Source organism: Puma concolor, chromosome C1, assembly GCF_028749965.1.
Source record: "Puma concolor isolate L17-30 chromosome C1, mPumCon1.1.hap2, whole genome shotgun sequence".
Classification (NCBI taxonomy): domain Eukaryota; kingdom Metazoa; phylum Chordata; class Mammalia; order Carnivora; family Felidae; genus Puma; species Puma concolor.
The window spans coordinates 104,252,176-104,277,458 of NC_141674.1; the positions used below are offsets into that span (position 1 = coordinate 104,252,176).

At 48.7% G+C, this 25,283-nt stretch overlaps 2 protein-coding genes across 7 annotated transcripts in view; both read left to right on the forward strand.

Moving 5' to 3' along the window:
• The window catches only part of LOC147578305 (uncharacterized), a 72,173-nt gene extending 70,381 nt beyond the window's left edge, over nucleotides 1-1,792 (forward strand). For all 4 annotated transcript variants that reach the window (XM_086718000.1, XM_086718003.1, XM_086718002.1 and 1 more), the window contains 2 exons: nucleotides 228-540; nucleotides 1,752-1,792. In XM_086718000.1, the coding sequence (XP_086574126.1) occupies nucleotides 240-446 (207 nt within the window). In that variant the 5' untranslated portion in view covers nucleotides 228-239 and the 3' untranslated portion in view covers nucleotides 447-540; nucleotides 1,752-1,792. The remainder of the gene's footprint in view (nucleotides 1-227; nucleotides 541-1,751) is intronic.
• BCL9 (BCL9 transcription coactivator) lies at nucleotides 406-14,589 on the forward strand. Of its 3 annotated transcripts, none has more exons than XM_025912098.2 (7): nucleotides 406-540; nucleotides 1,752-2,068; nucleotides 3,288-3,477; nucleotides 4,348-4,447; nucleotides 7,284-9,525; nucleotides 10,789-11,049; nucleotides 12,151-14,589. In XM_025912098.2, exons 1-7 carry the CDS (start codon nucleotides 488-490, stop codon nucleotides 13,266-13,268), a joined length of 4,281 nt encoding a protein of 1,426 aa, XP_025767883.1. In that variant the 5' UTR covers nucleotides 406-487; the 3' UTR covers nucleotides 13,269-14,589. The 3 variants fall into 3 exon arrangements, with proteins under 3 accessions (XP_025767883.1, XP_086574124.1, XP_086574125.1); XM_086717998.1 differs by having other exon boundaries at nucleotides 1,752-1,846; XM_086717999.1 differs by lacking the exons at nucleotides 406-540; nucleotides 1,752-2,068 and having other exon boundaries at nucleotides 2,082-3,477; nucleotides 4,348-4,501.
• Nucleotides 14,590-25,283: the final 10,694 nt, after the last annotated feature.

A 25,283-nucleotide genomic window follows, 5' to 3' on the forward strand; every position in this document is an offset into this window, starting at 1 on the left:
TGTGCTTGCCGACGCCCGGTACATGATACTTGGTGGGAGGCCCGTGTGTTTGGCAGAGAGTCCTGTCACTCTCTAGCTGCCTTCTCGCCAGAGCATGAACACCGCTCCCCCTTTGGCCCTGTTGGAAGCCGAGAAGTGATGTAGCCGCCGCGTCTAGTTGGCTAGACTGTAACCTTGATCCTGTTGTAAGGGTGTTTTATGTCTTTCTGGGTGGCCTTTTCCCGTAGTGTGCCCTGGAGATGCGAGATTTTCCTTTGGCAGCAGGAGGCACACACCCAGAGGATGCCGGAGCTGCAAGGGGAAAGGACCCACTTCCACAGCAGAGAAAAGCAAAGAGGAAAAAGGCATACAGGTGGCCAGCGCTGAGGGCCGCGCCCAGCAAGCCGCCGGCCGCCGCCACTGCCCTCAGCAGCTGTCTGTGCTGCAGCCCGAGAGGAACTCGGTGAGCCCGTCCCTGTTTGTGACTGCACGCTCAGGATTTCAATCAATGCATTCCAGTAACCCCAAAGTGAGGAACTCTCCATCAGGAAACACACAGAGGTAAGGGCTAGAGCCCGCCCGGCTGCCCCCTGGGGGTGTTGCAGGTGGACCATGAACACTCCTTGAGGGAACGGTGTGTTTGGATTGGACGCAGATGAGACTCGAGTGGGGAAAAGAGGAGAAAACAGAATAATAAACGGGCTATAGTACCATCGGGCTTTCTGTTAGAGACGTCCGTTGGTGTTCTTCCGCCCATTGTTCTCCGACTGCGCCTCTCCACCCCCGCCCCCTCCCCAAAGCGCATAGGAGAGGACCTTAGAGTTCACCCAGCACCATGTACTAACCTTGGCGAGTGAGGAAGCCGAGGTCTGGAATGGTGAGGAGGCCTGAGATCCTAGGACTAAAACACCAGCCCTGGACTGGACTCCCGCTGTGAAGCTTTCTCCTCTGTTCCACAGTACTTAAATTGAAACTTTTTTTTCTTTGTTTTGAGAGAGAGACAGAGAGAGCACAAGCAGGGGAGAGGCGGAGGGGGGGGGGGGGATCCGAGAGGGAATCCCAAGCAGGCTCCACACTGTCAGCACAGAGCCCGACACGGGGCTCGACCCACCAACTGTGAGATCGTGACCTGAGCCAAAACCGAGAGTCGGACACTCAACTGACTGAGCCACCTGGGGGCCCCTTAAATGGATATTTGAAAGAACTTTTTCCACATCCCTTGGGGCACTGGTTAGCATATCTGCTCTGGCGTGCGATACTGCTTGTTTGAGGGACTCGTGTCTGGCAGGGTTTCCCTAACCTGCCATTCAGCAGCGGGTTTCCTCGTGTACTCTCCGGGTCTTGCTCGTATTTTCCAGCAGGGAAGCTAGGCTCTCGTTACAGCTGTTCCTTGTCATCAGCCAGGGGGTGGGTAGTATTTTGATCTTAACGATGCCTGTTTGTTTACTCTGAGCTAGTCTTAGTGTGAGAGTCACTTCTCTATGTACATAGAAACCATTGTCCTTTATTGACAGAAGCCCTAGAGATGGGTCCCCATGTGACTCTAGGGTTCCTGAGACCTGGCAGGCCACTCTGCCTGACCCTCCTCTCTGTCGATAGCTCCGAGATGAGAGTGCGGTTGGAGGGGGTGAGGAAGGAGCCGAGGTGAAAGGTGGGGTAGTTACTTAGTCCTCTGTGTCTCCTTGACCCGCTCCTAGAAACTGCTTCTTCCTGATTTGGGCTGCCCAGCTGTATCCGGCATCTGATCTCTCTTTATTATTTGTCTCTTTTAGTAGCCCTAAGTCAAAGCAGGAGGTGATGGTCCGTCCCCCTACAGTGATGTCCCCATCTGGAAACCCCCAGCTGGATTCCAAATTCTCCAATCAGGGTAAACAGGGGGGCTCAGCCAGCCAATCCCAGCCATCCCCCTGTGACTCCAAGAGTGGGGGCCATACCCCTAAAGCACCCCCTGGCCCAGGTGGGAGCATGGGGCTGAAGAATGGGGCTGGAAATGGTGCCAAGGGCAAGGGGAAAAGGGAGCGAAGTATTTCCGCCGACTCCTTTGATCAGAGAGATCCTGGGACTCCAAACGATGACTCTGACATTAAAGGTATGTCTATAAGATCTTTGAGACTCAGAGGGAAGTAGGTATTCCCGAGGGAAGGCCTCCGCCATTGCTGGATGCCGGAGAGCCTAATAGCAGCCGAGTGGGGAGAGTAGGTATCAGACTCAGGCGTTGTCACGGCTTATTAAGAGGGAACCATTTCTTCTCATTTTCCTGCTCACTGTGAAGAGCAGTGTGGAACCACTTTGTTGAGGAGCTCTTGCTCTTGATGATGCAGGTGTTCTGGGGGTTACAGTAGGACGTTCCGTGGTCCTAACCACGTTCTTATGGATGTGTCTGGCCTCCGTGCTATTTATACTCCAGAATCAAACCAGCAGCTCCAGCCTGTCGACCCCAGTGGCCCGCACTTGAGCAGTTTTCCTGGCGTCCCTTCCTTTTCTCTGTCAGATTCACCCTCTAAGACGTGGGTTTTGTGCTCTCTGGCTCCCACCTTGCCAGCGTTGTAGGCACGAGGGTTAGCGCTGGCACTAGTGTGGGTTTGTCCCGGCTGATTTCAGTGTGGCAGGATGAGTGGCTACGTTGGGGGAGACATAGGGGAGGCCCCACAGTGGAGCCAGCCAGGAGGAATGTGGGACCAATGGCTGTGGTTTTAGTTGTTTTTCCTCCTAGTGTAAAACCAAAAATCCTAACTGTAGGCCAGAGCATGAAGTTAGCATTCCAGGAGAGGAAGTGGGAGCCCCCAACCCCAATTAGAGATGAAAACCTGGTGACTGTCCCCCGTCTTTCGTTCCTCCCTCGGGTGTTTGTGGGGAGGCCTGTCATGAGTGCCAGCGCTGTGCTGGGTGCTGGGGGGCCACGGTCAGCAAGACGGATGCAGCTGCTGTCCCCGAGGATGTGAGCGCACCTAGACGGCACATCGTTAAATGATTACAATCAAATTGGACAAATGCTGAAATCAGAGAATGTGGGGGCTATGGGTTCAACCCACAGGGGCATCCAGTCCAAGAGGTTCCAAAAAGGTTTCCAGGAAGGAGGGATGTTTGCGCTGATATCTGAAGGATGCGCCCTAGAGAAGTAAGGAGGTGGGGGAGGAGTGCTTTGTAATTCATCATTTCGGGGCAAGTGTGTTGGAGTTTTTAAAATTAGAGGTCTCCTGTTAGCAAGGTGCCTCCTCCTTGAAGTTCTCAAGGCGGGCTTGTGCTATATAAATGCTGGCAGAAGAAGTTTTATTCTCTCCGTGACGCGGATCTTTTCATTCTTCTAGAATGTAATTCTGCTGACCACATAAAGTCCCAGGATTCCCAGCACACGCCACACTCGATGACCCCATCAAATGCTACGGCCCCCAGGTCTTCCACCCCCTCCCATGGCCAGACTACTGCCCCAGAGCCCACACCTGCTCAGAAGACTCCCGCCAAAGTGGTGTATGTGTTTTCTACTGAGATGGCCAATAAGTAAGTTAATGGCTGTGTCTTGCTGTTGGCATGGCTTGTGTGTTTGGACACCTCAGTCCTTATTGCCACTGAAGACTACTTCCCCCCTCCCCTGACCTGTGTTATGATCACTTAAAGTTAACAGGACAGAAAGGGGTAAAGTAAAATAAGATATTAAACCTCCCAGAGGCAACCACTAATGATACTTGGGCTTTCCTTCCAGAAGTTTTTTATGCTTGTGATATACATCTAGATCTTTTTTAAACATAAAAGAGATTAATTACACAATATACACTTTTCTGTGATTTAGCATCCTTTTTTAAATAACACAAGTAATACAGGTCTATCTTGGAATAATTAGAAAATATGAATAACTAAAAAGAAAAATCTGCCTGGAGTTCATAGAGATAACTACGGTGAACGTTTTGGTACCTATGTCTCTGGTGGATGGACCAGCAGATTTTTACTTATTTAATTTATAAAAAATGTGACTATACCTTACATACATACAAAGTGAATTTTGACAGCCTTAGAGTGTCATTAGGTATTGTGAGATTTCATATTCGTGGTTGGGATTTTGAACTAGGATTCCATAAAAACACACACACCACAGGACATTGGTTTGAAGGAGAAAATCTCAGGTTTTTTACATGCCTCTTTTGAGATTTGCTAATGGCTGTCATTAGATTTCAGAAGTCTGGTGGTAAGTGATAGACACAGATAATGAAAACCCTGTGTTTTTCGATTCTTATTCAACATTTCTGGTGGCTGTCTACACGGAACCGCCTTCCTTCCCCTTGTACAAGTTCAGTCTGGGGTTAAAACGTTTTGGAATTACAGGTAGTGAAATAGAAGCACGTCCTAGCGTATGCGTCTCTTTCGTCTCTGCAGAGCTGCGGAAGCTGTGTTGAAGGGCCAGGTTGAAACTATCGTCACTTTCCACATCCAGAACATCTCTAACAGCAAGACAGAGCGAAGCACAGCCCCTCTGGTAGGCCATTCTGGAAGTGGAGTGTGGTTTAAAGGCTCTACAGCAGCTGTACAGGTGGGAGACGGTGAATGTCATTGGCAGGGAGGGTAGTCTTGATGGTGTAAGCTGCATTCTGGACACCTAGTCCTGGCTCTGTGTGGCTTCAAGCGGATCACACTGTACTGGCCTTTTATTTTTTCTTTTTAATTTTTTTTAACATTCATTTTTGAGACAGAGAGAGACAGAGCATGAATGGGGGAAGGTCAGAGAGAGAGGGAGACCCAGAATCTGAAACAGGCTCCAGGCTCTGAGCTGTCAGCACAGAGCCCGACGCGGGGCTAGAACTCACAGACCGCGAGACCATGACCTGAGCCGAAGTCGGACGTCCGACCGACTGAGCCACCCAGGCGCCCCTGTACCGGCCTTTTCTATCAGCATGCTGGTATACTGATGGATTACTGGGAGAGAAAGACACAATAAAAAAGGAGTTATGTGGAGACCTTAGATTTCCTTCATGTTAACTAACCATCTCTGGGAAAAGCTGACTTCAGACCCTGTGTACGGGGCAGGTTTCTAAAAACTGACAAACGTTCTTGAGTTAGTTGCAGAACAGAAAAGGAATAACTAAAGCCACAGTCCTGGAGCACATGCTGATAATACCATAATTACAGTCTCAGTGACTTTCAGAATGATCCTCATGTATTTCAGAGTGAGAGGACCATTGAGTGCTTTTAATCGCTTGATATTTCCAAAATTATAATAAACGTTAGTCTGTTTCCTGTCTGGAACTTAAGTGCCTGCTGCAAACCACATTAGAAAAAGCATGCTATGGTTGCTTCAAGACAGCATTCCAGATGGAACCAAAAGTTATTTCTTGGGACAGGTGTTGGCGAGTGCCGTGGGGACACTAAGAGGTTCCAGACACAGTCCCTGCTTTCAGGAAGCCTAAGATCTAGCGCTGGGTTGGGTCTTTGACATGGGAACAGTTAAGTGACATTAAATGACTGGAGTGGCAATTCAAGATAAAGTTTTCATCTGTGTCGTTTATCAACGAAGCCCCTCTCTGTTGACATAGCAGAGCTTGGGCTTTGCTAGACTTAGAAAAGGCATTTCGCGCTGCTCATACATCTCTTCTAGTCAAGAAGGATAGAGGTGGACATACATAATATTTAAATTTATATATATATATGTTTTTTAATTGATACTTAAACCTTTTATACACGTATATAATGTTTAAGATTTATATTATCTGGAATGCACAGGGTACATTGTAGTGCAGACTAACATTTGATCGATTGGATGACAGATTGTACCAGTTTTCACCTCCACCTTCTCTGGTACTGAAATGAGTCGGAGAAGGAGCTGGAATTGGGAATAATCAGATTGCCGTTGCTCCAAATCTGAAATCGAAAGTGGCACTGAAGTGCTTCCTCTGTTCTGGTCACATGACAGAGTCCATGCCCACCCCCCCAACAAACAAACAAAACCTGGCCACCAAAGGCAAACTTAAAATGGCACTGGAAGGAGGATGAAGGTGACCTCCACGCTCCAGTGAGGGAGGCGGGGACATGGAAAACACTCGGAGCACACGGAGCCCTCTCAGGTTTAGCCAGCCTTCCCCGAACCGGCCTCTGTCTGCAGACATATGTGTGTGGCTACCTGCAAGCGAAACATTTACATACATATTCACAGAACGGGAACACCCGAGGATAGTCTTTGTGTTTATGCAACACAAACTGTTCCATGCAGAGATACACATGATGAGTCGTGTACAAATGTGCACACAGGGAACCATTCCAGAGAGTCAGTGGGGAGGCAGGGGTTTGGAAACGCAGACTGGATTGAGTGAACAAGTAGGAGCGAACGAACATCAAAAAACGGATCATGTGGCTCCCTGGAGCCTGGAGAAAGATCCCTGAGCTGGGGTTTGTAGGCAGGGCCCTTTGGTTCTCCTCCAGTACCTCCCGCAGCACCAGGGTGTAGACCCAGGACACACACGTCCCTCTTCCAGGCACTAACAGCATCCTTGTCACCTCTTGCAGGACTTAGTGTAGCGCTGGTACTTAATAAATAATAACGAGGCTATCATCCAGCCTATAGAAAGGGCGGTCTGCTGACTATTGGAAAGAACAGACCGAGAGACACCATGAGCTAGATAGCCTCAGATTTCTCCACGGACGCTTCCTGCCTGCGGATTATCTTACTACAGTTAATGTACAAATTCTTATCGAATATGGAATCAGTGATCACAAACTGAAAACAGAAACCAGAGATGTCAGGCCCCCTGGAAACTCAAGGAGAGGAGTACTTAGGTAGTCCCCCTGCCAGAGGAGACGCCGACACTGAGCGGCCTTCCCTGCTTCCTCCAGCTGGGAGAGTACAGAGCTGTCAGTGACAGGGACTTTCTCTTTCGGTTGAAAACATCAGCCCTCTTGATTGACAGTGAGAAGTCTGCATACCCAGTCGTACTTTCGGGGAAAAGAAAAGGTGTTAGGTACAGCCTCCCACATACCAAGAAACTAATCTCTCTTTGAATCACCAACACACGGTACATGCGATATCAAACCTGTTCCTCGAAATAGATACTCAAATGTATTTCACTTTGGCAGAGTGGCTCTCCCCCTGGCATGCTTATAAAGTTATTGAAACCTGATCTTCAGCACGGGAAAGAGGATGCCGTTTGACAGTAAAGGGAAAGAAAAAAATCAGAACGTCCCCATGTCCAGAGTGGGGCTGTACAGCAAATGTCAGAGTAGATTTATGTGACGGGGACAAATCCTTTATAACGTGCCTTGCCTTTTTCATCGCCTCTTTGTACAATTTACCAATGATTTTTTAAAATCTCGTTTGTTTTCAGAACACACAGATATCTGCCCTTCGGAATGATCCGAAACCCCTCCCACCACAGCCCCCAGCTCCGGCCAGCCAGGACCAGAATTCTTCCCAGAATACCAGGCTGCAGCCGACCCCGCCCACTCCGGCACCAGCACCCAAGCCTGCTGCACCCCCGCGTCCTCTGGACCGGGACAGTCCTGGTGTAGAAAACAAACTGATCCCTCCTGGGGGCAGCCCCGCCAGCTCCACGCCACTGCCCCCAGATGGTACCGGGCCGAACTCGACACCCAATAACCGAGCGGTGACCCCTGTCTCCCAGGGGAGCAGTAGCTCTTCAGCAGATCCCAAAGCCGCCCCACCTCCACCAGCGTCCAGTGGCGAGCCCCCCGCGCTGGGAGAGAACCCCGATGGCCTGTCTCAGGAGCAGCTGGAGCACCGGGAGCGCTCCTTACAAACGCTCCGAGATATCCAACGGATGCTTTTCCCCGACGAGAAAGAATTCACAGGAGGACAAAGTGGGGGACCCCAGCAGAACACTGGGGTATTAGATGGACCTCAGAAAAAACCAGAAGGGCCGATACAGGCCATGATGGCTCAATCCCAAAGCCTAGGGAAGGGACCTGGGCCCCGGACAGATGTGGGAGCTCCATTTGGCCCTCAAGGACATAGAGATGTGCCCTTTTCTCCGGATGAAATGGTTCCACCTTCCATGAACTCCCAGTCTGGGCCCATGGGACCTGACCACCTGGACCACATGACCCCCGAGCAGATAGCTTGGCTGAAGCTGCAGCAGGAGTTTTACGAGGAGAAAAGGAGGAAGCAGGAGCACGCTGTCGTGCAGCAGTGCTCCCTCCAGGACATGATGGTCCATCAGCATGGGCCTCGGGGCGTGGGCCGAGGGCCTCCCCCTCCATACCAGATGGCCCCCGGTGAAGGCTGGGGGCCGGGGGGCGCAGAGCCCTTTGCTGATGGGATCAGCATGCCTCATTCTCTGCCCCCGAGGGGCATGGCTCCCCACCCCAACATGGCAGGGAGCCAGATGCGCCTCCCTGGGTTTGCGGGAATGATCAACTCTGAAATGGAGGGACCGAACGTCCCCAACCCAGCATCGAGACCGGGTCTTTCTGGAGTCAGTTGGCCAGACGATGTGCCAAAAATCGCAGACGGTCGAAACTTCCCGCCTGGCCAGGGTGTCTTCAGTGGTCCTGGCCGAGGGGAACGCTTCCCAAACCCCCAAGGATTGTCCGAAGAGATGTTTCAACAGCAGCTGGCAGAGAAGCAGCTGGGCCTCCCCCCGGGGATGAGCATGGAAAGCATCAGGCCCAGCATGGAGATGAACAGGCTGATCCCCGGCTCCCAGCGACACATGGAGCCTGGGAGCAGTCCCATTTTCCCTCGAATACCCGTCGAGGGCCCTCTGAGTCCCTCTCGGGGCGACTTTCCGAAAGGAATGCCCCCGCAGATGGGTCCTGGTCGGGAACTGGAGTTTGGGATGGTTCCCGGTGGGATGAAGGGAGATGTCAGTCTGAACGTCAACATGGGATCCAACCCTCAGATGATACCTCAGAAGATGAGAGAGGCTGGGACGGGCCCTGAGGAGATGATGAAGTTACGCCCGGGTGGCACAGACGTGCTGTCTGCTCAGCAGAAGATGGTGCCCCTGCCGTTTGGGGAGCACCCCCAGCAAGAGTACGGCATGGGCCCCAGGCCGTTTCTCCCCATGTCTCAGGGTCCAGGCAGCAACAGTGGCTTGCGGAGTCTCAGAGAACCAGTCGGGCCCGACCAAAGGACTAACAGCCGGCTCAGTCATATGCCAGCACTACCTCTCAACCCTTCCAGTAACCCCACTAGCCTCAACACCGCTCCTCCAGTGCAGCGTGGCCTGGGGCGGAAGCCCTTGGATATATCTGCGGCAGGCAGCCAGGGGCACTCCCCAGGCATCAACCCTCTGAAGTCTCCCACGGTGTGCCAAGTCCAGTCACCAATGCTGGGCTCACCCTCGGGGAACCTCAAGTCCCCCCAGACTCCATCGCAGCTGGCAGGCATGCTGGCGGGCCCGGCTGCTGCTGCGTCCATTAAGTCCCCCCCCGTCTTGGGGTCTGCTGCTGCTTCGCCTGTTCACCTCAAGTCTCCATCACTTCCTGCCCCGTCACCTGGATGGACCTCCTCTCCAAAACCTCCCCTCCAGAGTCCCGGGATCCCTCCAAACCATAAAGCACCCCTCACCATGGCCTCCCCAGCCATGCTGGGCAATGTAGAGTCAGGTCAGTACGCTCGCGTCCTCACGGTCGCCCCTTGTGAGCCAGAGATTGCAAAAGCCTGGTTTATGTCCTTTGAGGAAGCTGGTGTCCTGACTTGATGCAGCTGGTGCCCGGAGACATGTCTCTGAGCTCTGCACTCGGAGGTGGCCTCCACTGAGACGGACGTATCTGTGGCCGGGTGCATCGTCGGTACTTCCACGGGGTTAGGCACAGGCGTCCCATCCTGGCAGAGAAACACGGCTCTCAGGGCAGAGTATGTGTGTCAGATGGGACTGTTAAAAGGAAGAGGAGAAAATGGGAAGTATTTGTCATTTCACAGACAAATTTACATTTGCACGGTGAACATGTTGGTGAAATAAAATGCCTTAACGGTGGGTAAATGTGGCTGCTTTAAATACTAGGCCCGCCCCCTGGAGGGGGCTGCCCTGGCATCCACAGGCTCTGAGTATAATCCTAAGCACAAAGGGGAGGCCGCTGAGAGATTTGAGTGGTTCTCGTAAATACACGTTGGCCACAGAAGCAGTTCCCAAAACCTCTTTGGTAGACTGCTGTTCTCACAGATCAGCCGCAATTTATCAGTATTTTCTTCCCAGGAGAAGCTCTCACTGATGATGGTGGTTTTATGAATGGGACCAGAGGTGGTCCGTGGAAGATGAGCACCGAGGTGTAAATACTAGGTCCGCCTTGTCTCCACTTGAGAAAAACTAGACTCCGAGTAAAATAGAAAACGTATACTACCAAGTTAAAGCGCCCCTCTCCATTGGTTAGCGGGTCATGAAAGCAGGACGGTGGGACAGCCCCCTCAGAACTTTTTTGTTCAAACACTTTGGTTGTGGAAATTAATCAAGAGCATGTGTAGGGTTGGTGGCTGGGGTCGGATCGCTAGTCTGGCTCCACAGCAGACTAAATACCGGAGTTGAATTTTGAGTTGTGATTGGCAAGGGAAAGACCCGCTTACGTCTTGTTCTTTTCAGTGAAATAGTCCATAAGCCGTGTTTTTCCCAAGCTTCAAGTTCTGTCTGAGGCATTCTTGGCGTGTTTGTCTTCACGTCTGCTGATTCGTCACCTCCGTATTGCGCTGTGGTCTGCCCTCTGCACACACACAGATCTTGACTAGAAGACTGATGATTCGTGTCCCGGGTCTAATAACACTGTCCTGTTCATCTGTCGCATCCCTGACCTTGCTAGTTCATAATCATAGGCCCGATAGCCTTCAAGAGCAATCTAATTCCCTGCCCATTTTTGTTTTATTTTGCTTTCTTCTAGGTGGCCCCCCACCTCCTACAGCCAGCCAGTCTGCCTCTGTGAATATCCCTGGAAGTCTTCCCTCTAGTACACCTTACACCATGCCTCCCGAGCCAACCCTTTCCCAGAACCCACTGTCTATTATGATGTCTCGAATGTCCAAGTTCGCAATGCCCAGTTCTACCCCTTTATACCACGACGCCATCAAGACTGTGGCCAGCTCCGATGACGACTCCCCTCCAGCTCGCTCTCCCAACTTGCCATCAATGAATAATATGCCAGGTAAGCAATCAGGATGGAAGCTAGGATACGGAGCCCGTGTTAGACCAAAGAGAGACTTCACGCGTGCTTTGTCGACAGCTGCAGACCTCAACGGGCGGAGGTGCAACGAGTTGAGAAAGAATACCGTTGATAGAATTAAAGTGTCTGCACTAGAGGAAGATAGCAATTTTGTATTAGTTTGACTCAGTCCGTGCTTATTGGAAGGCAGATTTCTTGACAGTTCTTAGAAAGAACTTACAGAAGTTCTGATGCTTCTGCGTGCCTGGATGGGTTCATTTTTCCCTTTCTGTGGTGGGGGGGGGGCGAGGGTCAGAGTAGGGAGGGTCCTCCTGGAGCAAGACTGAAAGCAGTTTCCATTTAACATTCTGATTGGATGTCTTTAGTTTTTAAGTGTTTTTCTGGAAGGGCAGCCTCCAGCCACAAGCAGCCACGGGATTTGAGGTGGTGGAAAGCCCCCATTTCCTAGCAAGCACCGTCCTTACCATACTCAGTAGTAATTCCACAGAGGAACCAAATACTTAAATGTCCCAGAGACTATAGTAGAAACTGCATGCTTTCCCTCTCTGTTAAAAGCTATGTTTCTTTAACGTTTCATACACCCTAGGGTGTGAAATGCTCTCTGAGTAAGGCAGTCTAAAAAGATAATGCTAGATGTCATTTGGTAAAGGCCTGTTTGGTTTCCGTGTTATTATTTCTGATTCTTGGACTTGTAGGACTGATTAATCCTCTTTCTCCAAAGAGGACCATACTTACTTCAGACAGATTCTTTTTTTCTGTATGAAATGTCTCCAATGAAGAAGACTACACTGGTTTGCATATTAATTTGTAACTTTTCGCACAGGAGACTTTCTTCCTGGTTGTTTTCTACATACTCTTACGTCATACAGTTTGACACTCAAAATATAACCTCTCGTAGAGCTGTTGGGTGTCTGTGCTCCAAAATGCATTTCGATCTTGTTGAGGGCAGGGATTTCGTGACGTATGTTTTCCCAACGGAGTACCTTGCACATTTGGCTTTTTGTTGTTGCTGATTGGATTTGTTGTAGTTTTTCTAAGTTGCTCTCGGTTAAGGTGATTCCTCTGATATCTTTATTTTTCTAGGGATGGGCATTAATACACAGAATCCTCGAATTTCAGGTCCAAACCCCGTGGTTCCGATGCCAACCCTCAGCCCAATGGGAATGACCCAGCCGCTCTCTCACTCCAATCAGATGCCCTCTCCGAATGCCATGGGACCCAACATACCTCCTCATGGGGTCCCGATGGGGCCTGGCTTGATGTCACACAATCCTATCATGGGGCATGGGTCCCAGGAGCCTCCGATGGTACCTCAAGGACGGATGGGTTTCCCCCAGGGCTTCCCGCCAGTACAGTCTCCTCCACAGCAGGCTCCGTTCCCTCACAACGGCCCCAGTGGGGGGCAGGGCAGCTTCCCAGGAGCTATGGGTTTCCCAGGAGAAGGCCCCCTTGGCCGCCCCAGCACCCTGCCCCAGAGTTCAGCAGATGCAGCACTTTGCAAGCCTGGAGGCCCCGGGGGTCCCGACTCCTTCGCCGTCCTGGGGAACAGCATGCCTTCGGTGTTTACAGACCCAGACCTGCAGGAGGTCATCCGACCTGGAGCCACCGGAATCCCGGAGTTTGATCTGTCTCGCATTATTCCATCTGAGAAGCCTAGCCAGACACTGCAATATTTCCCTCGAGGGGAAGTCCCAGGCCGTAAACAGCCCCAGGGGCCTGGGCCTGGGTTTTCGCACATGCAGGGGATGATGGGCGAACAGGCCCCCAGAATGGGACTAGCATTACCTGGCATGGGAGGGCCAGGGCCAGTGGGAACTCCGGACATCCCTCTTGGCACGGCTCCATCCATGCCAGGCCACAACCCAATGAGACCACCAGCCTTTCTCCAGCAAGGCATGATGGGACCTCACCATCGGATGATGTCACCAGCACAATCTACAATGCCCGGCCAGCCTACCCTGATGAGCAATCCGGCTGCCGCTGTGGGCATGATTCCCGGCAAGGATCGGGGGCCTGCTGGGCTCTACACCCACCCTGGGCCCGTGGGCTCCCCAGGCATGATGATGTCCATGCAGGGCATGATGGGACCCCAACAGAACATCATGATCCCCCCACAGATGAGGCCCCGGGGCATGGCCGCTGACGTGGGCATGGGTGGATTCAGCCAAGGACCTAGCAACCCAGGAAACATGATGTTTTAAGCTGCTAAGATTGGATGTGCCGATCCTTGTCAAGATGAGATTCCGGGTCCTGAGAGCTGCCTTGAGGGAGTTCCGGGAGTGCTGTTGGTCAGGCAATAGGAGAGCAGAGACCCGAGGGCTGCTTTGGGGGAGGGGGGAACTCGAGAATGTATGGATTTACCTGAAAACAAATGATTCATTTAATCAACAGGTGTGTTTTTTTTAAGATTTATTTTTTAAAAATTATTTTTGTGGACTTGGGTATCCCATGATGGCACCTACTTTTGGGAATCTGTAGCCTGTGCTTCGAGAATTGCCATCGGTCATGTGTTGCACCGTTCTCTGTATGTTTACGTCCTTTGGACTGGCTTCTCCCAGGATTCTTTTCTGGTTTTGTTTTTGTTTTTTTGTTTTGTTTCGTTTTTTTGTTTTTGTTTGTTTTTTTATTTGCTTTGGGCTTTATTTTTTTGTGTACTGTACTATATTGTAAAAGGGATTTTAGCAGAGACTTTAGTCTTTGGGACAAGAGGAGAACAGGAATGCTGGGCCGTTTACTTTGGGTGGAGAATCCGTCTTCAGACCTTTGGACTATTTTCTTTCAACTCCAGTGTATAGAAAAAAACCAAACTACGACCTCAGAGCAGAGTATTAATGAAAAGCACAAAAAAAAGGAACTAAGTTCAGCGAGGGGTGGGGGGAGGGGGGAGATTTTTCTTTTCAAAAATAATGAAGCTTAGGACGTTTGTTTTTCGGTTCGAGTGCTCTCCGGCACGGTCTGTCTCTTCCAGTCTGCAAACCCACCTTCACGGTTTTTCTCTCAGTTTCCCTCTCCTCCCCGCCCCCCACCCTGCCCTCATCTCCTTGGTTAAGTGTATCTCCTTCTCCCGTGCCCCCGCCCCCAACTGGTGACCCCTGCTTTCCTCCTCTTTCCCTTTGGCAGCTGCAATACACGGTGTTCTTTTGGGGAAGTAAATCTAATGAAAGCCTCGCCTTCCAGGCCGAGCGCCGTCCCGGCTCCGCGAGGGAAAGGCCTGTGCTTGGGATGCTCGGCGGTCTTCTGCCCCCTTTCTCTTCTTCCCCGACACGCCCTTCCCTGCCCACCTTGTTTTCTGTTCTCCTTTTCTTAGGAATTCCCAAGTGAATTTTATCAATGTGGGAGTGGAACAGATGCTAAAAGCTATCCAGGATTTCGTTTTTGTTTTGGTTTTTAATTTTGTGGTTCCTCCCCTGCCCTCCCCCTCCCATGCGTAAAACGTTCTGTGTAACCTCCATTAAATTTGGTACAAAACCACTCACCAGAGCTGTGGTGTCAGAAAAATAAAATATATTGTTTCTTACAAAATCCAATTGCCTTTTTTGTTCATTTGGGTTCCTGTGCTGTTCGGTATGGGGCATGGTGGCTGCCAAGTGGCCCAGAGGCTTCCACCTTGTAGGGAGTTGGCTGATGAGGGAAGGAAGGCTAGCAAAGTCTACAGCGGCCCAGGTGAAGCCTCTTCCCTGTGGACGAGGCGGAATGAGGAATAAGCCCCCGAGGATTTATGCCGGACTGGGTCCTGTCCTAGTCGTGAAAGCCAGGCTGTTGGCAGAAGAGCAACCCCCGTCCCCAGTGCTGCAATTCACCTCTTTACCAGAATGGTCTTTCCCAGGAATTTCTGTGAGAGTCAGTTTAATGGCGTGAAGTAATTAAGGCTGAAGGTAGATTTGCAGTCATTTGCATAAGCTGTGAAATGTCCCTGGATCTTGTTAAGGCAACGCATTCCTGCTGTCCCTGCAAATCGCGGCTCTCCACAGTCCGTGGGTTTCCGCTGTCCCTTCTGGCTCCCCTCCTCGCTGCCTGCTCCTCGGCGTCTTCCCCTCCCCCGGCCCTGCTCAGGCTGTGCTGGGTTCGATCCCCCACCGCACACAGGCCCCCCAGCGCAGCAGCGTGCACCCTGCAAGGTACACGTCTGAGGGACTGGCTGTTTTTCTGTGCTTTTGGATTTGTTCCGGCGTGTGGATTTCTTTAGGTCCTAGGCGTTTTTAGCGGAGCGAGTGGGCGTCTGTGTGCGTGTTCGTTCACAGGTGAGAGAAGAAGTGAGGAGCTGCAGGTGCGGAGTCAGCTGCAGACAAACTTGGACAAATTGGGCTCTGCTGGCGTTCTACAGTCCGGAGTTTTTCCTGTGACCGTTTCTGTCTCCGGGAAGGGTGTTTGAGAGCCGTTTTTCTCTCCCACCGTCGGCAGCCCTGTTTTCTCAGTAACACTGGAGCCCCAGACAACAAACGTGAGAGTACCTCCCCCACGGTCCCCTCCATGTGTGTTCTCGTGCAGATCTTTGAGGGGCCTACGAAGTAGGTGGTACTCATCTCCTTTGCAGATGAGAAAGCTGAGCTCAAGTTTAAGGATTCTGGCACAATCAGATCTATTCAGATGGTCCTGCGTGGTGAAAAGTTTATGCTAGGGGAGCAAAAATGAGGGTTTTGTTTCATGAACTTAGCCATATTCCTAGGTCCTCTGGCTTTGAAGCATAGAGAGGAGAGCAGGGAACAGCGAAGCATGGGGAACGTGAGAGGAGAGCCCTAAGGAAGGCTGGGACCTGGCATTTGCCCACTGGACTGGCTTCTTGGGCAGCCCCACTGCCTGCTGCACCTGATGGTGCTGTGCTCACTGATAGTGCGTGGTCCCTTGCTACTGTCCCTAAGAGAGAGCCACGGGAGGGCAAGAGCGGGGTGGCCCCTGCTGGGAGGCGCTGGGAATGTGGCACTGCTCGCGCCGCCCCCTGCTGGACGAGTGCGGCAGTGCAGATGAGCTGCCCGCTGCAGAGCCGCGCAGTTTTGAAAAGCCCCCTTCATAAATCTTCATTCATTTACACTGTCAGCAGATACCAACAACATTTCATCAAGATGATATCTGATAAACTAAGTTCATTTGGGTTTGAACAGAACAATTTCTAATTTACTAAGAATGCTGTGAAATAAAATCACATTTGAGGGACTGGATGCTGTTGCACAGAGAACTAATTTTTAAAAATTAGCAAAAGGTTGATAAAGTTATTTCATGTTAACATAATCCTGTGAAAGCCCAGCCCGTCTCCCCGCAATTTCAGGACTAAATGGAGGAAGTGCAATAATGATGGGTTACTTCATTTCAGGGGGTAAGTGGTGGGGTGTGGATCATAGCATTGTTTATTAAGGACTAACAGAGTGTGGTGTTTTTTTCCCTAAAACAATGTGAAATAAAATAAGCTTTTTAAAAGGATCTGCACTTATAAATGAAAATAAACCACTGTGGGGGTCTTGTGAAGGGCGAGGCATGAGAAAATAGAAATTTTAAAACAAATTTGCAGATTTTAAAGCTACTTTTTTTTTTTAATTTTTTTTTTCAACGTTTATTTATTTTTGGGACAGAGAGAGACAGAGCATGAACGGGGGAGGGGCAGAGAGAGAGGGAGACACAGAATCGGAAACAGGCTCCAGGCTCTGAGCCATCAGCCCAGAGCCCGACGCGGGGCTCGAACTCACGGACCGCGAGATCGTGACCTGGCTGAAGTCGGACGCTCAACCGACTGCGCCACCCAGGCGCCCCAAAGCTACTTTTTAAAAAAATTCATCCAAAATTTCTCCCAGACTCCCTACTCCCCTGCTGTCACCAGGGCCAGCTTTCATGGGTGGGCAACCTGTGCAGCTGCCCAGGGCTGGGGCTTGGTCTGCTGTCACCTTTTGAAATTCTCAATAATCGTTGGATAGGGGACCCCACAGTGCCATTCTGCACTGGGCCCCACAGATGGTGTAGCCAGTCCTGACTGTTGTAAACTGGACAATCACAGCAGCTCCATAGCGGCGCTGGGCTCTTGGCCTCAGTCCTTCCTCCTCCCCAGTGGCACGGGTACCCCAGGCAGGGTGGTGGTGGTGTTCCGTTTGAACAGTCTACACTTTAGTCATTTCCTTTTCTGAGTACTTTCAAAGTGCTGCGAGGATGGGGAAGCTGTATTTAACACAAGGACTCATTGCCTTAGCAACCACCATCTAGAGAGCACCTATGGTGTGTCCAGAACCGTGCTGAGGCTGGGACGAGGGAACAGGTGCAGAAATTGATCATTACAGTACATACGGTCAATACCGTGGTGAAGGTACAGGGTGCAACAGGCCAGAGGGGAAGGGGATTTTTCCTGGTGGAAGGTGGTGGTGGACCTTTCAACAGGCCTGCCTGTTGAAATTGGATGGGCGCTACAGAGGAGGTGGAGGTAAGAAATGAGCAGAGGGAGAGAGGTCACAGAGAGCCGGGTGGGGCCCATCGAGGGGCCCAAACTTCAACGTTTGAGCAAGGGACGCAGGTGATCAGCTTGGCCCTTCAGGAGTGTGCTGTGGTGTGGGAGTCAGGCTGGGGGTGGGGTGGGGTGGGAGAACACAGGAAGGTCACTTACAAAGACTTGCTTATTCTGCAAAATCCGTAAGTGCACAGACTCATCTCTTTTGCTTTAAAAAACATTAGATTGAACTGTATCTTCGGTGCTTGTTTAAAGAACTTAAGCCTTACTGCTGCTTTCTTTTCTCTCACCTAGACCAGTCATTGTTTTTCAGAGCCACAAACCCTTGTCTCTAAGAACAGTCATGGCATCTCAGTTCGGTGGTAAAATTCGAACGATACATCTAAAGCAAACAGTTTGCAAAGCAGAAAGACCAGTTTGTGGCCAACTGGTATATTTTATACTGGAGGGAGTTAAATAGTAAACGAGGTTAAAAAGAAGGTATGCTATGGGGACTGTAGGAATAAAAATGGTCTTGCTCTTTAACGTGGCTCTTTATCTGGGTTACTGTAATAGACTCCATCTGTTTTCTGCCTGTAGGTGACCACACTTCAACTGTTAACTTTCTGGTTCAGTGCTTAGTTGTGTTTGGCAACCAATACTGCTAGAGAAAGAAGGTGAGTATATGATCACAGACACGGTAGATAAAGACAAGGTGCTCGGTGCTAACCACCCTCTTCCTTTCTCCAGCAGCGTCTGGAGCTAGAGTTGAGGGCAGAAAGAACTTACAAATCTTCATGGTATTCAGTGTCTAATTAGTTAGTGTTCAAGATGGATTGAAATTTTAAAGTTTTTTGGTTTTTGGGTTTTGGGTTTTTGGTTTTTTTTTTGCCGCAGCCCAAGTTCTTTCTGTTAAAGGCTCCTTGGAGCCTGTGGGTTTTTTGTTTTTTTTTTCTTACTCATCTTTACCAAGCCTCCAGGAGCTTTCATTTTCCCAGCTTCCCACACAGAAACCCTCCGTGAGCTTCTTTGCCTGGAGACTCCTGCCCATCCCCACACATCAATCTGATCTAAGCGCGCATGTTCAGTTCTCAGTGGTGCTATAAGAGCTCAGGAGTACTGGCCTCCGGTTGCTAGGTTCTCAGCATCAAATGCAGCCAAGCCGGGCCCAGCACCTGGCTAGAGACTGAGTCATCCCCACTGCATTCAAACCAAATATATTTGGTTACAGGGAATCCATGGACAACTGTGATTTATTTCTTTCCCCAAATGCAAAAGGTCTCCCAGGCTTTGGTGAAGTTCTTTATTCTAGCTGTCAGTAGTTGTGCTATTAAAATTTTTTGCACACACGGATTTATTTATTCAAGTGTATATGCACCTTTAATATACTAAGGTATGTAAATAATTAAATGCCAGTTTTGAAATGTCAACACGCTGCCGTGAAGATTAGTTTGTTTTTTCCTTGTCAATGAGGCTGGAGAATCCCTAGAATTCTCTTCATTCCTGCAAGGCCTTTAAAAGTAATGATACCAGTAAGGAAATACAAGGAACAGATCCATACAAAGTACCAGGCATCACTTGGCCCAGGAAAGAAAGGATCTTTGGCATCTGTGTAACAGAGTCCAAGGTTTCAGCAAGGACTGTTATAAGAAGGTCTTACCACCAGTGGAATATGAAGGTATACAAGTTGCCTACGAGGAACGTGCATATGTCTCATTGAGAAGATACATGCTAGCAATGACTATAGAGTATGACCATATTCTATTCTCTGCATCACATCGGGGTGTTGATATCACACCCCGAAATAATTACTGAATTCACCAATAAAGATGACTGGGGCTATACAGAATGAAGTTAGTGATCTTGTGACTACTTGTGACCCCCTTCCTGCATTATTAATCTCTCCCCTGGCTTTCCATCATTCCCATCAGCATACAAACAGGCCCTACATTTGGTCCTAGGCTTTCTGCTTAGTCTTCTAATTCATCTAGTCACCGTCTGTACGCTAACTCTAGAACTTCTATCTCCCTCTCTGCCTATTCACAGGAGTTCTAGACTTGCAGAGTCAACTGGTGCCTGGACACTGCCTTGTGGGTGTCTTGCAGGCACTTCAAACTTAACAAGTCCCACACTTGATTTCTGAATTTCCCCCACATCTAATCTTCATAAGTGATATAGGTCCATCCACTTAGTTCTCAGCTCAGACACAGGGAGTCATTCTTAATTCTTTACTTCTCACATGAAGCCAGCAGCAAACCCTTTTATGTCTATTTTCCATTCTTCTCTCCATTCCAGTTCAAGTTACCATCTTTCATCTCCTCTGTTACATTCATTTCTTTTCCTTAAGCTCTTATTTGTTTATTGATTTAAGTAATCTCTACACCCAACGTGGGACTCAAACTCACAACCCTGAGATCAAGAGCTGCCTGCTCTTCCAACTGAGCCAGCCAGGTGCCCTACATTCATTTCTTTTTCCTTTTTTAAAATTTTTATTTTATTTTATTTTATTTTATTTTATTTTCTAAATATAATTCATTATCAAGTTAGCTAACATACAGTGTATACAGTGTGCTCTTGGTTTTGGGAGTGGATTCCCATGATTCATCACTTACATACAACACCCAGTGCTCATCCCAACAAGTGCCCTCCTCAATGCCCATCACCCACTTTCCCCTCTCCTCCAGTCCCCATCCGCCCTTAGTTTGTTCTCTGTATTTAATAGTTTCTTGTGGTTTGTCTCCCTCCCTCTCTGTTTGTAACTATTGTTTCCCCTTCCCGTCCCCCATGGTCTTCTGTTCAGTTTCTCAAGTTCCACATATGAGTGAAAACATATGATATCTGTCCTTCTCTGACTGGCTTACTTCAGTCAGCATAATACTCTCCAGTTCCATCCACGTTGCTGCAAATGGCAGAATTTCATTCTTTCTCATTGCCAAGTAGTATTCCATTGTATATATAAACCACATCTTCTTTATCCATTCGTCAGCTGATGGACAGAATTTGGCTATTGTTCAAAGTGCTGCTATAAACATTGGGGTACAAATGCCCCTATTTCTATTTTTAATGTTTTGAGGAACCTCCACACTGATTCCAGAGCGGCTGCACCGGTTTGCATTCCCACCAACAGTGTAAGAGGGTTCCCATTTCTCCACATCCTCACCAGCATCTGTTGTTTCCTGAGTTGTTCATTTTAGCCACTCTGACCGGCGTGAGGTGGTGTCTCAACCTACATTCATTTCTTAACTTCTGCTTCCAGTCTTGCTCTTCTCCAGTCTACTCTCCACATGATAGCAGAGCGATCTTAAAAAGTATAGCCCAGATACATCAATTCCTTCCTTAAAAATCTGTAATGGCTTCCCAGTGCAATTTGTATAAAATCGAAGATCTTTCACGTGACCCAGGTACCTCTCCAGTTTCACTTCATGCCCTTCTATCCTTACTCACTGTGCTCCAGCCAAACCACTCTAAGTCCAGTATCTCCAGTGTGCCAGGACTCACATACACTGGTTCCTTGGACTACATGATCTTAACTCCAGCCACTCCCAGTGACCGATGCCTTCACCTCCTTACGTCCCAGATTGTCACCTCCTCAGGCCTTTTCTGATCACCCATCTAAATACCTGCCCGTCCCTACCACACACACACACACACACACACACACACACACACACACACCATTTTGCATCACAACATCCCATTTGTGTCCCTTATAGCAAGGGTTCATTCTATTTCACCCACTCCATGAAGTAAAAAACTGAATTTTTCTGGCTTATCACTTATTCACCAGCATCTAGCATAGTGCCCACCTTCTAAGAGGGATCAGTAAATATCTGCCAATGAGAGAAACGAAGGGTCCGTGTGAGTTTGGGTGGCCAAGGAAAGACATCATGGTGGTTATGGTACATGAAGTGGTCTGTATAATAAAGCTGGGGGTGGGGACAACACACGTGAGGGAATGGAAGAGGGAATGAACAGGGGGAGACAATCAGACCACTTGACATCGAAGGGAACAGCTTCAGCAAAATAGTCATTTGGGTAACAGAATGAAACTGAAAAGAGAGGGAAAGAAGAATGGCTCCAAAAGCCAAGAAAAGTAATCTCATCTTGATATGGGAAGCAGCAGAAGCCACTCTTTGGTCTAGATCAGGGGAACTACACGATAAGATAATCAGTGTATAAAATGGATCGGGTCTGGCGGGGGGACTCAGAAGGGACTGAAGCAAGGGGCAGCCCCAAAGCTGGGAGAGCTGACTGGCGGCATGTACAAGTCCTCCAGGGTGGAGGACGAGAGGCTGCTGGCAATGGAGAGTGAAGAGTGGAGCCAAGAGAGCTGTGAGGGAAGAAGCCCCGAGATTTCATCAGACACGGGGTGGGGGGGGGGGGTGGGGAGGAGGAGGGAGGACTCAAATAAGACACCAAGGTTTCGAGACCAAGGAACTGAAAGAAGGAATTATGGCGTTGGAAAGGACCTACCTCCCGCTCTGCAGTATCCCTAGCAGGTGGCCGTCCTGTAACAGGAGGTCATGCTGTTGAATAACATCAGTTCTAATATTTAGAAAATTCTGAACACGGGGGCGCCTGGGTGGCTCAGTCAGTTAAGCATCCGACTTCAGCTCAGGTCATGATCACACGGTTTGTGAATTCGAGCCCCGCGTCAGGCTCTGTGCTGGCAGTGCAGAGCCCGCTTCAGATCCTCTGTCCAATTCTCTCTCTGCCCCTCCCCTGCTCATTCTCTCCCTCTCTTTCTGTCTCTCTCAAAAATATAAATAAACATTAAAAAAAAAATTCTGGACACAGTGAGTCAGGTTTCCGTTAGCTCTTTGGCCATCCCAATTTTGCCCTTAGGAATATAGAATAAGGACAGTCCTTACTTCACAGGTTAGCCTTCCAGATGTTCGAAAACAGTTATCAGGTCCCTCCTAATTTTCTTCTTGCCAGGCTAAATTCCCTGGTCCATCAATCACGACCAATGAGGTCTGGTTTTGGGTTCCCTAATAGCCCCCATAGTTTTATTCTGTTTCATTACAGTTTATAAACCTCTTAAGGGGCGCCTGGGTGGCGCAGTCGGTTAAGCGTCCGACTTCAGCCAGGTCACGATCTCATGGTCCGTGAGTTCGAGCCCCGCGTCGGGCTCTGGGCTGATGGCTCAGAGCCTGGAGCCTCTTTCCGATTCTGTGTCTCCCTCTCTCTCTGCCCCTCCCCCGTTCATGCTCTGTCTCTCTCTGTCCCAAAAATAAATAAACGTTGAAAAAAAAAAATTAAAAAAAAAAAAAAAAAAAAAAAGTATGCCACTAAGAACTTAAGACAGTAGTATTTGGTGCCCTAGTAATGTCTGGTCAACACAGAGCCCAGTGAGACTGTTGCCCCCTTTTATCTAAACAAAGTTCCTCTTCTTGGTGAAAGTTCACCTTCCCCCCCCTTTCTGTGGGGGGAATTTTAGGAAATGAAAACCCCAAGATCCTTTTCATGTAAAATTAACCCTTGCCCCTAATTCCGTATATTTTTTGCTTATTTTTTTACCCTGAACTCAGGATGTTACAGTTATTCCTCTTTAATTTCAAGTCCAATTCTGATCTATTATCCTAGAATCTTCAAGTCCTTAAAAACCTGTCCTAAAATCTTTGGCATTGGTTCTCTCTGATTTTCATATCAAAAGCAAAGATGTTAAGATTTTCATCCAAGTGATGAAAGGGTCCAGAATAAAGTCCTGAAGCTCACCATTAAAGCTACATTTTTTTTTAAATTTTTTTTTCATTGTTTATTTATTTGTGGGACAGAGAGAGACAGAGCATGAACGGGGGAGGGGCAGAGAGAGAGGGAGACACAGAATCGGAAACAGGCTCCAGACTCCGAGCCATCAGCCCAGAGCCCGACGCGGGGCTCGAACCCATGGACCACGAGATCGTGACCTGGCTGAAGTCGGACGCTTAACCGACTGCGCCACCCAGGCGCCCCAAAGCTACATTTTTTTAAAACCCGTCTGTTTTTATTGTGGTAAAAAAAACAAAAACAAAAACAAAGTTTACCATTGTAACAATTTAAAGTGCATAGTTGTGCAGCGGTAAGGGCATCATTGCCATGCAACTGTCACCACCATCCATCTCTAGGACGCCTTTCATCTGGCAAAACTGAAACCCTGTCCCCCGTAAACAGTAAGTCCCCATTTTGCCCTTCATGTAGCCCTAGCAACCACCATTCTACTCTCTGTGTCTATGAATTTGACCACTCTCAGTACCTCATATAGGTGGGAACATACGGTCTTTGTCCTTTTATGACTGGCTTATTTCCCTTAGTGTAATGTCCTCAAGGTTCATCCATGTGGTAACAATGTGGCAGGGTTTCCTTCCTTTTCCAGCCTGTGTAATACTCCACTGCATGTATCTGCCACATTTTGTTCATCCCATTCCTCTATCTATGGACACTCAGTTTACTTCTGCCTTTTTGCTATGGTGAATCATGTGCTATAAACATGGGTGTACAAATATCTGTTTGAGTCCCTGTTTTAACTTTTTTTTTTTTTTTGCTTAAACTTCTTTTAGTTTAACTTCTTTTCTCTTTTGACTTTCCTTTTAAAAAAAATGTTTATTTATTTTTGAGAGAGAGAGAGCACAAGCAGAAGAGGGGCAGAGAGAGGGAGACACAAAATTTGAAGTGGGATCCAGGCTTCTAGCTGTCAGCACAGAGCCCGACAGGGGGCTTGAGCCCACAAATCGTGAGATCGTGACCTGAGCCAAAGTGATGCTTAACCACCTGAACCACCCAGGGTGCCCCTCTCTTTTGACTTCATTACAGAGGTGGAAGTGCTGAATCCTATGGCAATTCTAAGCTTAAATTTTTGAGGAACTACCAACACAGTTTCCCACAATGGCTATATCATTTTACATTCCCACCAGGAGTGTACAAGGGTTCTACGTTTTCTACATCCTTATCAATACTCGTTATTTTCTGGGTTTTTAAAATCATAGCTATCTGATGGCTTATGGTGTGAAGTGGTATCTCATTGTGCTTTTGATTTGCATTTCCCTGATGATGAGCGTCTTCTCATGTGCTTATGGGCCATTTGTATGTCTTCTTTAGAGAAATGTCTATTCAAGTCCTTTGCCCATTTTGAACCAGTATGTGTGCATATGTGTGTGTGTGTGTGTGTGTGTGTGTGTGTGTGTGTGTGTGTGCGCGCGCGCGCGCATTGAGCTGTAGGAGCTCTTTATATATTCTGGATAGCAATCCTTTATCAGATATAGGATTTGTAAACATATTCTTCCATTCTATGGGCTGCCTTTTTACTCTGTTGACAGTGTCCTTTGATACACAGACGTTTTAAAATTTTGATGAAGTTTAACTTGTCTAGTTTTTCTTCTCTTGCCTGTGCTTTTTGGCGTCATATCCAAGAGATGACTGCCGAATTCAAGGTCATAAAGCTTTTCCTCTATGTTTTCTTCTAAGAGTTTTATAGTTGGAACTAATCTTCAGATTGACATCAGTTCAGTAGTTTGTTAATTTTTAAATGTACTTTTACAATCACTTATAAGTCCATTATCATCCAGCTCACATTTCCCATCTACCTATTCAGTGATTCTTTTATTTGTTTTTTTAGTCAGAACGTACAAAGCTAGGAATGATGGATACGGCAGCAAACTGGTCAGGGATGGTCACATCTGGTCCTCACCAAGCTCATAGTCTACTAAAGAAGTCAGACACGAAACAAGTGATCACAAACACACGTATGACACAACAGAAGAAAAGGAAGTTGCCAACATGTTAAGACTGCGAAACATACACTGACTGGAAAGATTTTCATCGAATTTCTTGGGAA

Coding starts and splice junctions, on each gene's coding strand:
- BCL9 (XM_025912098.2), top strand. CDS start 488: ATGCATTCCAGTAACCCCAAAGTGAGGAACTCTCCATCAGGAAACACA. Junction 541..1,751: donor CCATCAGGAAACACACAGAG/GTAAGGGCTAGA, acceptor TGTCTCTTTTAG/TAGCCCTAAGTCAAAGCAGG. Junction 2,069..3,287: donor CGATGACTCTGACATTAAAG/GTATGTCTATAA, acceptor TCATTCTTCTAG/AATGTAATTCTGCTGACCAC.